At 44.1% G+C, this 15,758-nt stretch overlaps 1 protein-coding gene across 1 annotated transcript in view; it reads right to left on the reverse strand.

Moving 5' to 3' along the window:
- Nucleotides 1–15,758, reverse strand: part of mms22l (MMS22-like, DNA repair protein) — a 313,635-nt gene that overhangs the window by 282,084 nt on the left and 15,793 nt on the right. Inside the window, exon 4 of the mRNA XM_085997428.1 lies at nt 1,579–1,631. Coding sequence (XP_085853554.1) covers nt 1,579–1,631 — 53 coding nt within the window. The remainder of the gene's footprint in view (nt 1–1,578; nt 1,632–15,758) is intronic.

Raw genomic sequence — 15,758 nt, forward strand, 5'->3', positions numbered from 1 at the left:
ATTGGAGTCGGCAAATTTTCCCGAGGGCCCGACTGCTGAGCTGCATCAGGGTGCCCAATTGACATCCGCAGCTCACCGGTTTTATGCAGCTGAGGCCCCAGGCCCAGTCTCCAGCCAGCTTCGGACCAATGTCTTTGGGCGCGCGTTACCTTTATGACGTCCATTCTGTACGCTTTCCGTACTCCAATTTCTCCGCCATAATTTCTTGTGCTCAGTTAAATACAATCAAACAGCAAGATTTCCCTTGTACAGGAAACTTTGGTTTATCCAGAGGTTAACTGTCCGGAATGCTCAATCCACCGGCAAAATTCAGGAGTCGGTTCAGTAAGTTTTTTTTCTTTTCATTGCTTTTTTTTCCACCAGTCAGGCTCTGCAAGGTCTAGCTAAAGCTGTTGCTTAGCTACAGAGATGCTTGCAAGCTACGGCCGACTGTTTAGAAGCTGTTGCAACAGGGTTTGTTGCTAGATACGGAGCTCAAAAGCTCCGTATGTTTTAACATTAGCGCTGGTTTGTCCGGCAGTTTTGATGGGACAGCAACAGCTCGGTCCCGTCGGTGCCGGATATCACAAAGTTTCCTGTAGTTTGAGAATAGGTCATGAAATTGAACAGCTCAACTTGACTATCTCACCATTCAATCCAATAATTTATATTTAATTTCCCAATATGGCATACAAGGGTGTGTTCTGCTGTTTGCAGTTATCTAATGTAACAGAGCTAGCCAAAAACTGCTCCTCTGGGTAAAAGAGCGACTACAGCACTATAAAGCATCTGGCTTACAAGAGAATATAACCGCTCTATACTTCTCAGATTTCTAGTCAGAACTTAAAGGAAAATAGTAATGTAGGGAGAAATACCCTTAAAGCAAAATGTTTCCCCCATTTATTTTTGCCACTGTTTCCCATTTGGAGCTGTTAAGACAAATTCTTTTCACTTGGAACACTTATGGCCAGCAGAGAAATTAGACTTTCTTCCAGGCAGTGCGAGGTAATTTGAACTGAGTTATCAAACCAAACAGACAGTGCCTACAGTGCCCAACCAGTCCTTCCCACTTTTTCTCCTTCCCTAATGTTACGTATTGAAGATTCAGGGCGACGTCCCAAATGAAAGATTAACAATTGTGACACTGCAGATATGTCAAGTGATAACCAACAATTAGAACATATTGACACAGGCAAAATACACTCAGTTCATAGCAAAGGAGAGAAAACAAATATGCGGCAATTGCTAAACGAAATGAAAGTGCATGCCACAGAAAGAACCTTTTGCAATAAGCAAATCAACGATTAATAATAAAACAGACAATGTTAACATTTCAAAATTAAATTAGAGAAACATGAATCTGTTAAAAATCTGTCTCAATCTTTCCACTGGGACTTGTTGGTAATAAATCAATGCTGCCCTTACATTATTATACATGAATGTAAGCTTTGATATTGCAAAACTAGCAAGACTGGCTACCAAGTACAAAGGAGCGATAGCTTGACTGGTCACCAGTGGCATATATTTTTTTAAACCAACATCAACATGTTTCATCAAAGCAGTTAGGAAGAGAAAGTAATCATTCAGCTTTATACTTGCCAAAATCACATGAGCTAGTCTGTGACAAGCCTTCTAAACGGCTGATCTGTTGCCTGCAAAATAACAAATTTAGATTGCTTTAAGTTAAGTCACGTTTATTTACAGATTTCAAAAATCATTCTTGATCAGTTTAGATGGAGCCCATGTACAAAAATTAACACTCACGGCTGCATTACGAAAGATTTGGTTTGCTGAATTATTTACATGAATGAATTTGCAGGCATAGAATATAAGAACATAAGAAATAGGAGCAGTAGGCCAATTGGCCCCTCGAGCCTGCTCCGCCATTCAATAAGATCATGGCTGATCTGATCCTAACCGCCAATCCACTATGACAGGACTATCTCCTGAATCTAACAGAATTAGACACACAAAACAGGAGCAGGATCAGGCTACACGGCCCCTGGGCCCGCTCCGCTACCCACAGGGCCATGACCGATCCGAACCTAGACTCATGTCCAAATTCCTGCCCGCTCCCCGTAACCCTTAATTCCCTTTTCTTCTAGGAAACTGTCTATTTCTGTTTTAAATTTATGTAATGATGTAGCTTCGACAGCTTTTTGGGGCAGCATATTCCATGGACCTACCACCCTCTGAGTGAAGTAGTTCCTCCTCATCTCAGTTTTGAAAGAGCAGCCCCTTATTCTAAGACTATGCCCCCTAGTTCTAGTTTCACCCATCATCGGGAACATCCTCCCCGCATCCACCCGATCCAACCCCTTCACAATCTTATATGTTTCAATAAGATCGCCTCTCATTCTTCTGAACTCCAATGAGTAGAGTCCCAATCTACTCAACCTCTCCTCATATGTCCTTCCCCTCATCCCCGGGATTAACTGAGTGAACCTTCTTTGTACTGACTCGAGAGCAAGTATGTCTTTTCTTAAGTATGGACACCAAAACTGTATGCAGTATTCCAGGTGCGGTCTCACCAACACCTTGTACAACTGAAGCAATACCTCCCTATTTTTATATTCTATCCCCCTAGCAATGAAAGCCAACATTCCATTGGCCTTCTTAATCACTTGCTGCACCTGCATACTAACCTTTTGAGTTTCGTGCACCAGGACCCCCAGATCCCTTTGTACTTCAGTACTTTCCAGTTTCTTGCCATTAAGATAATAACTTGCTCTACGATTTTTCCTGCCAAAGTGCATAACCTCACACTTTCCAGTATTGTATTCCATCTGCCAAATCTCTGCCCACTTACTTAGCCTGTCTATGTCCCCTTGCGGGTTTTTTATGTCCTCCTCACTCACTACTTTCCTTCCCATCTTAGTATCATCTGCAAACTTTGATATGTTACACTCGGTCCCCTCCTCCAAATCGTTAATATAGATTGTAAAGAGTTGGGGAGCCAGCACTGACCCCTGCGGAACACCACTGGTTACTGATTGCCAGTCTGAGAATGAACCATTTATCCCAACTCTCTGCCTTCTGTTAGATAGCCAATCCTCTATCCATGCCAGAATATTACCCCCAATCCCGTGATTTTTTATCTTAAGCAATAATCTTTTGTGTGGCACCTTGTCAAATGCCTTTTGGAAGTCTAAATACACTACATCCACTGGTTCACCTTTATCCACCCTATATGTTACTTCCTCAAAGAACTCCAGCAAATTTGTCAAACATGACTTCCCCTTCATAAAACCATGCTGACTTTGTCTTATTAAATTATGATTATCCAAATGTCCTGTTACTGTCTCCTTAATAATGGACTCCAAAATTTTACTTACCACAGATGTTAGGCTAACCGGTCTATAGTTTCCAGCCTTCTGTCTACTGCCCTTTTTAAATAAGGGTGTTACATTAGCAGTTTTCCAGTCTGCCGGGACCTTTGCTGAGTCCAGGGAGTTTTGGAAGATTATTACCAATGCATCCACAATCCCTACCGCCACTTCCCTCAAGACCCTAGGATGTAAGCCATCAGGTCCAGGTGATTTATCCGCCTGGAGTCCCATTATTTTACCGAGTACCACTTCCTTAGTGATTTTGATCGTGTTTATCTCCTCCCCCCCTATAGCCCCCTGCTTGTCCAGTGTTGGGATATTCTTGGTGTCCTCTACTGTAAAGACTGATACAAAATATTCATTCAGTGTTTTTGCCATCTCCATATTTCCCACCATTAATTTCCCGGTCTCATCCTCTAAGGGACCAACATTTACTTTAGCCACCCTTTTTCTTTTTATATAACTATAAAAACTCTTACTATCTGTTTTTATATTTTTTGCTAATTTACTTTCATCATCTATCTTCCCTTTCTTAATCAATCTTTTTGTTATTTTTTGCTGTCTTTTAAAGTTTTCCCAATCCTCTATCCTCCCACTAGATTTGGCTACCTTATATGCCCTTGTTTTTAGTCGAATACTATCCTTAATTTCTTTACTTAGCCACGGATGGCTGTCTTTTCTTTTACACCCTTTTTTTCTCAGTGGAATATACTTCTTTTGGAAGTTGTAAAATAACTCCTTAAATGTACACCACTGATCATGTATCGTCTTACCCTTTAATCTATTTTCCCAATCCACTTTACTCAATTCCGCTCTCATACCTTCATAGTCTCCTTTATTCAAGCTTAGCACGCTTGTTTGAGATACAACCTCCTCACCCTCTAATTGAATATGGAATTCAACCATGTTATGGTCACTCATTCCAAGGGGATCCTTTACTAGGACATTTTTAATTAATCCTGTCTCGTTACACAGGACCAGATCTAAGGTTGCTTGCCCCCTGGTCGGTTCAGTTACATACTGCTCAAGAAACCCATCCCTAATACACTCAATGAACTCATCCTCAAGGCAGCCCTGCCCAATTTGATTTGTCCAATTAATATGATAGTTAAAATCCCCCATAATTATAGATGTTCCCTTATTACAAGCCTCAACTATTTCCTGATTGATACTCCGTCCAACCGAGTTGCGACTGTTCGGAGGCCTATAGACTACGCCCACTAGTGTTTTGTTTTTTTCCCCTTATTATTCCTTATCTCCACCCAAACTGTTTCATTATCCTGATCTTTTGACCCAATATCATTTCTCTGTATTACAGTGATTCCTTCCTTTATTAACATAGCCACCCCACCTCCCCTTCCTTCCTGCCTGTCCTTCCTGATTGTTAAATAACCTAGTATGTTTAATTCCCAGGCATTGTCACCCTGCAGCCATGTTTCTGTAATATAAACTAAAATAGCACAGGTCTGCCCAACAATCTCCCTGCACCCAATTTAACCAAAAACAAATTAATTTACTCAGGACAATTTTTAAAAATACTGTATTCAGTATGTTTCATGCCCGCACCTTTCTGGAAAATTCTGAATTAGAGCAAAGCCGCATTGGGGGAGGAGGGCAATACCAACCACAGATGTTATTGTGGCCCCATTCCCCACCCAACCAAACTATATGTTGTTTAGGGAATCACAAAGAAAATTATCCATTCTTCACAATTTAATGTGCACACCGATACGTGGCCCAGCACTTGTGTTTGGATATGTGCAATCAAATGCAAAGAATTCAGGAAGTTAGAGGCGCACGCAACAAGGGTAATACAGTAATCATGGGGGACTTTAATCTACATATAGACTGGGCAAACCAAATTTCGGTATTAGTGTGGAGGACAAGTTCATGGAATGTATACAAGATAGATTTCTAGATCAGTATGTTGAGGAACCAACTAGGGAACAGGCTATTTTAGATCTAGTATTGTGCAATAAGAAAGGGTTAATTAATAACCTTGTAGTAAAGGGGTCTTTAGGGAAGAGTGACCATAATATGATAGAATTTTATAGTGAGGTTGAAAGTGATTTAGTTAAGTCCGAAACTAGAGTCTTAAATCTAAACAAAGCAAACTACGTAGGTATGAGGGGTGATTTGGCTACGGTAGATTGGGAATGTCGTCCAGGTCTTGTCGCATGCGGGCAAGGACTGCTTCATTATCTGAGTTGTGAATGGTGCTGAACACTGTGCAATCATCAGCGAACATCCCCATTTCTGACCTTATGTTGGAGGGAAGGTCATTGATGAAGCAGCTGAAGATGGTTGGGCCTAGGACACTGCCCTGAGGAACTCCTGCAGCGATATCCTGGGGCTGTGATTATTGACCTCCAACAACCACAACCATCTTCCTTTGTGCTAGCTATGACTCCAGCCAGTGGAGAGTTTTCCCCCCCCGATTCCCATTGACTTCAGTTTTACTAGGGCTCCTTGATGCCACACTCGGTCAAATGCTGCCTTAATGTCAAGGGCAGTCACTCTCACCTCGCCTCTGGAATTCAGCTCTTTCGTCCATGTTTGGACCAAGGCTGTAATGAGGTCGGGAGCCGAGTGGTCTTGGTTATTGGTGAGTAAGTGCTGCTTGATAGCACTGTCGATGACACCTTCCATCACTTTGCTGATGATTGAGAGTAAACTGATGGGGTGGTAATTGGCTGGATTGGATTTGTCTTGCTTTTTGTGGACAGGACATACCTGAGCAGTTTTCTACATTGTTGGATAGATGCCAGTGTTGTAGCTGTACTGGAACAGCTTGGCTAGGGGCGCGGATAGTTCTGAAGCACAAGTCTTCAGCACGACAGCCGGGATGTTGTCGGGGCCCATAGCCTTCGCTGTATCCTATAAATTCCTTTAAGGCACAAAAACACCACAGGAAAAGTGGTCCAACAGTGGCTAACAAGAGAAGTTAAAGATAGTATTAGATCAAAGGAAGAGGCTTATAATGTTGCCAAAAAAGTTGTAAGCCTGAGGATTGGGAGGATTTTAAAATTCAGCAAAGGAGGACCACGAAATTGATAAGGAAAGAAAAAAAAGAATATGAGTAAATTAGAAAGAGACATAAAAAGATTGTAAACATTTCTATAGGTATGTAAATAGGAAGAAATTAGTGAAAATAAACATGGGCCCATTAGAGGCAGAGACAGGAGAAATTATAATGGGCAACAGGAAATGGCAGAGATATTAAACAAATACTTTGGGCAGGATTTTCATTGGGCCATCAAGACGGGATTGGAGGCGTGTGGGTCTCGAAATCTCGAAATCGGGGGGGGGCACGAACCCATCCCACCCCCAACCCGCCTCCATGCCAGTTTCAAAGGAGGCAGATACCCGACCTGTGCTGGGATCCAGGGTGCCTTCACAGAATCACAGAAACCCCACAGTGCAGATAGAGGCCATTTCGGCCCATCGAGCCTGCACCGACACATATCCCACCCGATCCCCATAACCCCTACACCAACACATATCCCACCCTATCCCCGTAACCCCACGTATTTAATCCCCCTAACACTAAGGGTCAATTTATCATAGCCAATCAACCTAACCCGCACATCTTTGGACTGTGGGAGGAAACCGGAGCACCCGGAGAAAACCCACGCAAACACGGGGAGAATGTGCAAACTCCACACAGACAGTCACCCGAGGCCGGATTCGAACCCGGGTCCCTGGCGCTGTGAGGCAACAGTGCTAACCACTATACCACTACGCCTTGGCACGTTGGATCCTAAACTGGCTGAGTGGCAGGAGGCAGAGGGTGATGGTCGAAGGTTGCTTTTGTGACTGGAAGCCTGTGTCCAGTGGGGTACCTCAGGGATCGGTGCTGAGTCCCTTGCTGTTTGTGATCTACATAAATGATTTGGATGAGAATGTAAAAGGTATGAGCAGTAAGTTCGCAGATGACACGAAAATTGGTGGGGTGGTAAATTGCGAGGAGGAAAGCCTCAGGCTACAGGACGATATAAACGGGTTGGTCAGATGGGCGGAAAAGTGGCAAATGGAATTTAACCCTGAAAAGTGCGAGGTGATGCATTTTGGACGGACAAATAAGGCAAGGGAATACACAATGAGTGGTAGGGCCCTAGGAAGCACAGAGGGTCAGAGGGACCTTGGTGTACATGTACATAGATCCCTGAAGGCAGCGGAACAGGTAGATAAGGTGGTTAAAAAGGCATATGGGATACTTGCCTTCATTAGCCGAGGCATAGAATATAAGAGCAGGGAGGTTATGATGGAGCTGTACAAAACGCTGGTAAGGCCACAGCTGGAGTACTGTGTGCAGTTCTGGTCGCCTCACTATAGGAAGGATGTGATTGCTTTGGAGAGGGTGCAGAGAAGATTCACCAGGATGTTACCTGGGATGGAGCGCCTCAGCTATGAAGAAAGACTAAACAGGCTGGGGTTGTTTTCCTTGGAGCAAAGAAGACTGAGGGGGGACCTGATTGAGGTGTACAAAATGATGAGGGGCATAGATAGGGTAAAGAGGAACTTTTCCCCTTAGTAGGGGGGTCAATAACAAGGGGACATAGATTCAAGGTAAGGGGCAGGAGGTTTAGAGGGGATTTGAGGAGGAACTTTTTCACCCAGAGGGTGGTTGGAGTCTGGAACTCACTGCCTGAAAGGGTGGTAGAGGCAGGAACCCTCACAACATTCAAGAAGCATTTGGATGAGCACTTGAAATGCCATTGCATACAAGGCTATGGACCAAATGCTGGAAAATGGGATTAGATTGGACAGGGCTTGATGGACGGCGCAGACACGATGGGCCGAAGGGCCTCTTTCTGTGCTGTATAACTCTATGACTCTATGGGCTGGATTTTGCTACGGGGGCGGGTTGGAGGTGGGAAACCCACATTCGGGCTTGTTGTCCCGCCTCCATGGAGATGTGGCCAACCCACTGGATTTTCCTCTGATTGACCTTGTTGAGCCCGCCCTGTGGGCTCAGCAGGCCAATTAAGGGCCACCCGGCAACAGGTGACGTCAGAGATTGACATTTCATCTGTCAAAAGCTTTTGGCACATGAAATATCAGTGTTTAACAGCTGTTTGAAGCTGTCAAGCACTGAAAAACTGCTAATTCAGCCTCAGTCCTTTCTCAGGATAACTTTAAAATCATTTTGCTGTAGAAACAAAGAAGCTGATTTTTTTTTAAAAATCGGAGCTTCTGTGGTTCTTGCAGCCGACTCCCGACACCGGAATGCAGGACTCCTGTAAAGGTAAGTAAAAGTAAGTTAAACTTATTTAAACACTTGCAAAACACTTACCTTTGCACTCCTGCACCCCTCACTCACCTGAACACTGGGCATCTCGACCCCTCCAAGACCTCAGACCCACGTCCCGCCTCGAAAACTTTTCGTGGTTTGGAGCTGTCGGGAAGCCCACAAACCTGCAATAAAAATCGCGAATAGGCAAAAAACTACCTGTTAACTACCTGTTAACAGGCAGTTTAATTGCCTTTAATCCCTTCCCGCCTCTGGGAGTCGGGTTCCAGCACTTGTCGGGAACCCGACTCCTATGAAATTGACGTGGAGGCGGGTTGGAGGCGGGATGGGGTCGGGACCCCCGGATCTCCGATTTTTATCGCCCGCATGCCTCCATCCCGACTCCAGGGGCTTAGGAAAATCCAGCCCTATGACTCGCCTCCCCGAGGCGGGAAGGGGATTAGTGCCAATTAACTGCCTGTTAACAGGTAGTTAACAGGCAGTTTTTAGCCTAATCCCTATTTTTATTGCTGAAGTGTGGGATTCCCGAAGGCTCCAAACCACACCAAGTTAGCGAGGCTGACCGTCGGGCTGAAGGGCTTGGAGGGGTCGAGATGTCCGGTGTTCAGGTGAGTGATGGGTGCATGAGTGCAGAGGTAAGTGTGTTTGGTGTGTGTAAAGTGTTTAAATAAGTTTTACTTACCTTTACTGCCTTCCTTCCTTCAGGTCTCGGGAGTCCCTCATCTCACCGTCACAGAAAGCAGAATGGCCGCGAGCTGTCAAAACTTGCAGCTTTCAGCTTTCTGTTCTGGAGAGATCTCTAAATCAGCCTGAGAGGAAGGAATTAACTTGGAGTACAGATTGTCAGTGTCTGAAAGCTTCAAACAGCTGTCAAACGCTGATATTTCATCTGTCAAAAGCTTTCGATAGATGAAATGTCAATCTGTGACGTCACCTGATGCCGGGTGGACCTTAATTGGCCTGTTGAGCCCGCTGGGCAGGCTCAACAAGGTCAATCAAGTGAAAATCGCGTCGGCTGGCCACAACTCAATGGAGGCGGGACTACAACCCCAAAAATTGTAGTCCCGCCTCCTAAATGAAAAGCCAGCCCTTTGTATCTGTCTCCACGGTAGAAGACACAAAAAACATTCCAGAAATAATGGGGAACCAAGGTCTAGAGAGAATGAGGAACTTAAAGATATCAGTATAAGTAAAGACATAGTACTGGAGAAATTAATGGGACTAAGTGGCAACAAATCCCCTGCACCTGACGACCTGCATCCTAGGGTTTTAAAAGAGGGCGCTGCAGAGATAGTGGATGCACTGGTATTAATCTTCCAGCATTCCCTAGATTCTAGAACAGTCCCCAAGGATTGGAAGGTAGCAAACATAACCCCGCTGTTTAAGAAAGGAGAAAAAATGGGAAACTATAGGCCAGTTAGCCTGACATCAGTAGTAGGCAAAATGCTAGAATCTTATATTAGGAACGTGGTAACAGGGCACTTAGAAAATCATAATATAATTAAGCAGAGTCAACATGGTTTTATGAAAGGGAAATCGTGTTTGACAAATTTGTTTTTTGAAGATGTAACTAGTAGGATGGATAAGGGGGAACCAAGGTGCCACACAATAGGTTATTACACAAAATTAGGACTCATGGGATTCGGGGTAATATATTAGCATGGATTGAGGATTGGTTAATGGACAGAAGAGAGAGTAGGAATAAACGGGACTTTTTCAGGTTGGCAGGCTGTAACTAGAGGGGTACCACAAGGATCAGTGCTTGGGCCTCAGCTATTTACAATCTATATTAATGACATCGATGAAGGGACTGAGTGTAAGGTATATTCAAGAGAGAGGTCGATAGATTTTTGGGAAGTAAGGGAATTAAGGGATATGGGGATAGTGCGGGAAGGTGGAAGATCAGCCATGATCTTGTTGAATGGCGGAGCAGGCTCGAGGGCTCAAATGGCCGACTCCTGCTCCTGTTTCTTATAATTTACTGCATAGAAGGAGGGTATTTGGCTGCTGTACTGGAGCTACCGACTTTTAATCCCATTTCCATGACCTTTCCTATATTTTTTCATAATCTTCCTTTTCAAATATTTATCCAATTCCCTTTTCAATAGCCACTTGTGATAAAGTCTTCCATGTTCTAATAAACCGCTACATAAAAAATAATTCTTCCAACTTCCCCCCTGTTCTTCTAGTGGTGACCTTGATATATGCTATGATAGATTTCTGTGATATATGGCTATGATAGATTTGGGGAGCTTCATTAAAAGGCATGACGGTGGATAGGCAATGGCTAACATTTAAGGAACGAATGCATGAAATGCAACAGCTATACATTCCTTTCTGGTGCAAAAACACAAAAGGAAAAGTGGCCCAACCATGGCTAACAAAAGAAATTAAGGATAGTATTAGATCCAAAGAGGAGTCATATAAAGTTGCCAGAAAAAGTAGCAAGCCTGAGGATTGGGAGCAGTTTAGAGTTCAGCAAAAAAGGACCAAGAGATTGATTAAGAGGAGAAAAATAGAGTATGAGAGTAAACTTGCAAGGAACATAAAAGCGGATTGTAAAAGCTTCTACAAGTATGTAAAAAAGAAAAAGATTAGTGAAGACACATGTAGGTCCCTTACAGTCAGAAACGGGAGAATTTATAATGGGGAACAAGGAAATGGCAGTGTAATTAAACAAATTCTTTGGTTCTGTCTTCACGGAAGAGGACACAAATAACTTCCCAGAAATGTTAGGGAACCAAGGGTCTAGTGAGAAGGAGGAATTAAAGGAAATTAGTACTAGTAAAAAAAGTGCTGGATAAATTAATGGGACTGAAAGCTGATAAATCCCCAGGGCCTGCTAATCTGCATCCGAGAGTACTAAAAGAGGTAGCCGTGGATACATTGGTTGTCATCTTCCAAAATTCTATAGATTATGGAACAGTTCCTGCAGATTGGAGGGTGGCAAATGTAACCCCACTATTTAAAAAAGGAGGGAGAGAAAACAGGGAACTACAGACCGGTTAGCCTAACATCAGTAGTAGGGAAAATGCTAGCGTCTATTATAAAGGATGTGATAACAGGACACTTGGAAAATATCAACGGGATTAGACAAAGTCAACATGGATTTATGAAAGGCAAATCATGTTTGACAAACCTACTGGAGTTTTTTGAGGATGTAACTGGTGGAATAGATAAGGGAGAACCAGTGGATGTGGTGTTTTTGGATTTTCAGAAGGCCTTTGACAAAGTCCCACATAAGTGGTTAATGTGCAAAATTAAAGCACATGGGATTGGGAGTAATATACTGGCATGGATTGAAAATTGGTTAACAGGCAGGAAACAGAGTAGAAATAAATGGGTCTTTTTCGGGGTAGCAGGTGGTGACCAGTGGGGTACCGCAGGGGTCAGTGCTTGGGCCCCAGCTATTCGCAATATATATCAATGATTTGGACGAGGGAACCAAATGTAATATTTCCAAGTTTGCTGACGACATGAAACTAGGTGGGATTGTGAGTTGTGAGGAGGATGCAAAGAGGCTTCAAGGTGATTTAGACAAGTTGAGTGAGTGGGCAAATACATGGCAGATGCAGTAGAACGTGGATAAATGTGAAGTTATCCACTTCGGTAGGAAAAACAGAAAAGTAGAGTATTATTTAAATGATGCTAGATTGGGAAATGCTGATGTACAAAGGGACCTGGGCGTTCTTGTACACCAGTCACTGAAAGCAAACATGCAGGTGCAACAAGCAGTTAGGAAGGCAAATGATATGTTGGCCTTCATTGCAAGAGGATTTGAGTACAGGAGCAAGGATGTCTTACTACAGTTGTACAGGGCCTTGGTGAGACCACACCTGGAGTAGTGTGTGCAGTTTTTGTCTCCTTACCTAAAAAAGTATACGTGCCATAGAGGGAGTGCAGCAAAGGTTCACCAGACTGAGTCCTGGGATGGCAGGACTGTCGTATGAGGAGAGATTGGGTCGACTAGGCCTGTATTCAGTAGCGTTTAGAAGAATGAGAGGGGATCTCATTGAAACGTATAAAATTCTGACAGGGCTAGACAGACTGGATACAGGGAGGATGTTTACCCTGGCTGGGGGGTCTAGAACGAGGGGTCACAGTCTCAGGATACGGGGTAGGACATTTAGGACTGAGATGAGGAGAAATTTCTTCACTCAGAGGGTGGTGAACCTGTGGAATTCTCTACCACAGAAGGCTTTGGAGGCCAAGTCATGGAATATATTTAAGTCGATAGATTTCTAGACACAAAAGGCATCAAGGGGTATGGGGAGAGAGCGGGAATATGGTATTGAGATAGAGGATCAGCCATGATCATATTGAATGGTGGAGCAGGCTTGAAGGGCCGAATGGCCTACTCCTGCTCCTATTTTTCTATGTTTTCTATGTTCTATGCCCCTTTGTTTCTCAGCAATCAGCAGAAACAATCTTTCAACTTTAATTCTCTTAAAATCTTTCATAATTTCCATGACCTTCTCTGTTCCAGTTAAATAGCCCCAGATTTTTTAAGCTTTCCATCACAACTATAACCTCTCATTCCCGGGAGGCTTTGAGCGAGTCTTTGCTGTACCCATTCCATGGCTCTATGTTCCATCGTAGGTTAGGGTGACAAGAACTAAAAGCAGCACTCCAAATGTGGCCTAATAAATCTCTTGTACAAATTGAACATCACTTCCTTGCTTTTATAGTCAATGGCCCAATGCAGCCCAAGCTTTATCAATTGGAATAGGTTTGTATAACAACAACAACTTGTATTTATATAGCATCTTTAACATAGTAAAACGTCCCAAGGCGCTGCACAGGAGCGTTATCAAACAAAATTTGACACTGAGCCGCATAAGGAGATATTAGGGCAGATGACCTAAACCTTGGTCAAAGAGGTAGGTTTTAAGAAGTGTCTTAAAGGAGGAGAGACGTGGCGAGGCGGAGAGGTTTAGCGAGGGAATTCCAGAGTGTAGGGCCTTGGCAGCTGAAGGCACGGCCACCAATGGTTGAGCGATTAAAATCGGGGATGCTCAAGAGGTCAGAATTAAAGGAGCGAAGATATCTCAGGAGGGTTGTAGAGCTGGAGGAGATTACAGAGATAGGGAGGGGCGAGGCCATGGAGCGATTTTAAAACAAGGATGAGAATTTTAAAATCAAGACGTTGCTTAACCGGGAGCCAATGTAGTTCAGCGAGCACTGGGCTTAAAATATTCCTCAGTCTAAGCAACAGAGTTTAAAATGCGTGCTTAATTTACTTTAACATCAGACTTGAGTTAATTTCTTAATTTAACATCCTTTGGTATTGCCACGTTTCGGAATCTCTGAATATGCCACCACAGGGGGACCTTGGTGTAATGTGTACTAAAAATCTTTCGATCGAGTTTAACAGAGGAATTAACTTTGCAGGACAACAGGGCTGGGAAATGTGGATTAGAATTCAGACAGAGTGTCTGACTTGCATGCTTCAGAGAATGAAAGCTAGTTTGGACATGGCATTGAACGTTCACACCTATTCTGATCAAGGTGACTCCATTCATCTGAGCTCAGGTGAGGGTTAATTGCTACAGTTGTCTGGTGAGATTCCACTTCCTGAGGTCAGATTTATCAAAAAGAAAGAATTTCAGGGTCAGTGAAGTCTGGCAAAGGCAGTTCTGGGCCAGAGCTGTAAACTATGATATCGCAAGTCAGTGTGCCCAAGAAGAAGCTGATCTGAAAGGAAGTAAAGTGAATATTCCATCTGCTGTTTGGGATAACGTGGCATATTTTCATTGTTGTGTGTTGTTACAGGAAATTGCAGGAGAAGTTTTAAAAAGTCTGGAATTGCTAATTTTGTTCAGTCACATGTACTCTGCAAAAATAAACCAGCCTCTTAATTTGTCATTGACTTCAATTTACTATAGTATTCGTAAGTTCTGCCTATCAAAAAGATTGGAGAAGTGCACATGAGCATGTATACAAAAGACACACATCCATTCATATGTCAAGGGGGGCACATTGTTCCATACCCTGGCTAAAGCTATCGTGTAACTCTGTCACGTATGGGCCACTGAATCTGCTTACAGGAGCAACTTAATGCCACTGAACCTGAAACAGTATCTAAGGAAAGACCTTAAACTTGTAAGATATATATCAATATTATATTTAAAATCTTGCAAATAGCATGCATTCCCTGTCCACAAAACCTTACTTCCTGTGTCACCATTTTGTGTAACATTTATAATGGAAAAACCTACCTAAAGATGTAAACATCTTCTCGCTCCAAGTCTCGTTCACCTATCCTCCTCCTTAGGCAGTCCCTCGGAACCGAGGATGACTTGCTTCCACATTAAAAATGAGCTCGCAGGTGACTGATTAGTCCAATGCGGGACCTACAGTCTCTGTCACAGGTGGGGCAGACGGTGGTTGAAGGGGCGGGTGGGTGGGGTGCTTGGGTTGACGTGCACTCCTTGCGCTGCCTGCGCTTGCTCCCGGCGAAGAGACTCGAGGTGTTCGGCGCCTTCCCGGATGCTTCTCCTCCACTTTGTGCGGTCTTGGGCCAGGGATTCCCAGGTGTCGGTGGGGATGTTACACTTTTTCAAGGAGGCTTTGAGGGTGTCCTTGAAGCGTTTCCTCTGCCCACCTGGGTCTCTCTTGCCGTGCCGGAGCTCCGAGTAGAGCGCTTGTTTTGGGAGTCTCGTATCAGGCATGCGGACAATGTGACCCGTCCATCGGAGCTGACTGAGCGTGGTCAGAACTTCGATGCTGGGGATGTTGGCCTGAGCAAGAACACAGACGTTGGTGCGCCTATCCTGCCAATGGATTTGCAGGATCTTGCGGAGGCAGTGTTGGTGGTACCTCTCCAGTGCTTTGAGGTGCCTGCTGTACATGGTCCATGTCTCTGAGGCATACAGCAGGGCAGGTATCACTGCTGCCCTGTAGACCATGAGCTTAGTGCCGGGTTTGAGGTCCTGGTCTTCAAACACTCTCTTCCTCAGGCGACCGAAGGCTGCACTGGCACACTGAAGGCGGTGTTGGACTTCGTCGCCGACGTCTGCCCTTGTTGACAGTAGGCTCCCGAGGTATGGAAAGTGGTCCACGTTGTCCAAAGCCTTGTCGTGGATTTTGATAATCAGGGGGCAGCACTGTGTGGCGGGGGCAGGTTGGTAGAGGACCTTTGTCTTATGGATGTTTTGTGTAAGGCCCATGCTCTCGTATGCTTCGGTAAAGGTGTT

The sequence above is a fragment of the Somniosus microcephalus genome, chromosome 9 (assembly GCF_052327205.1).
Source record: "Somniosus microcephalus isolate GS21.2 chromosome 9, FLI_Smic_1.0, whole genome shotgun sequence".
Lineage (NCBI taxonomy): Eukaryota > Metazoa > Chordata > Chondrichthyes > Squaliformes > Somniosidae > Somniosus > Somniosus microcephalus.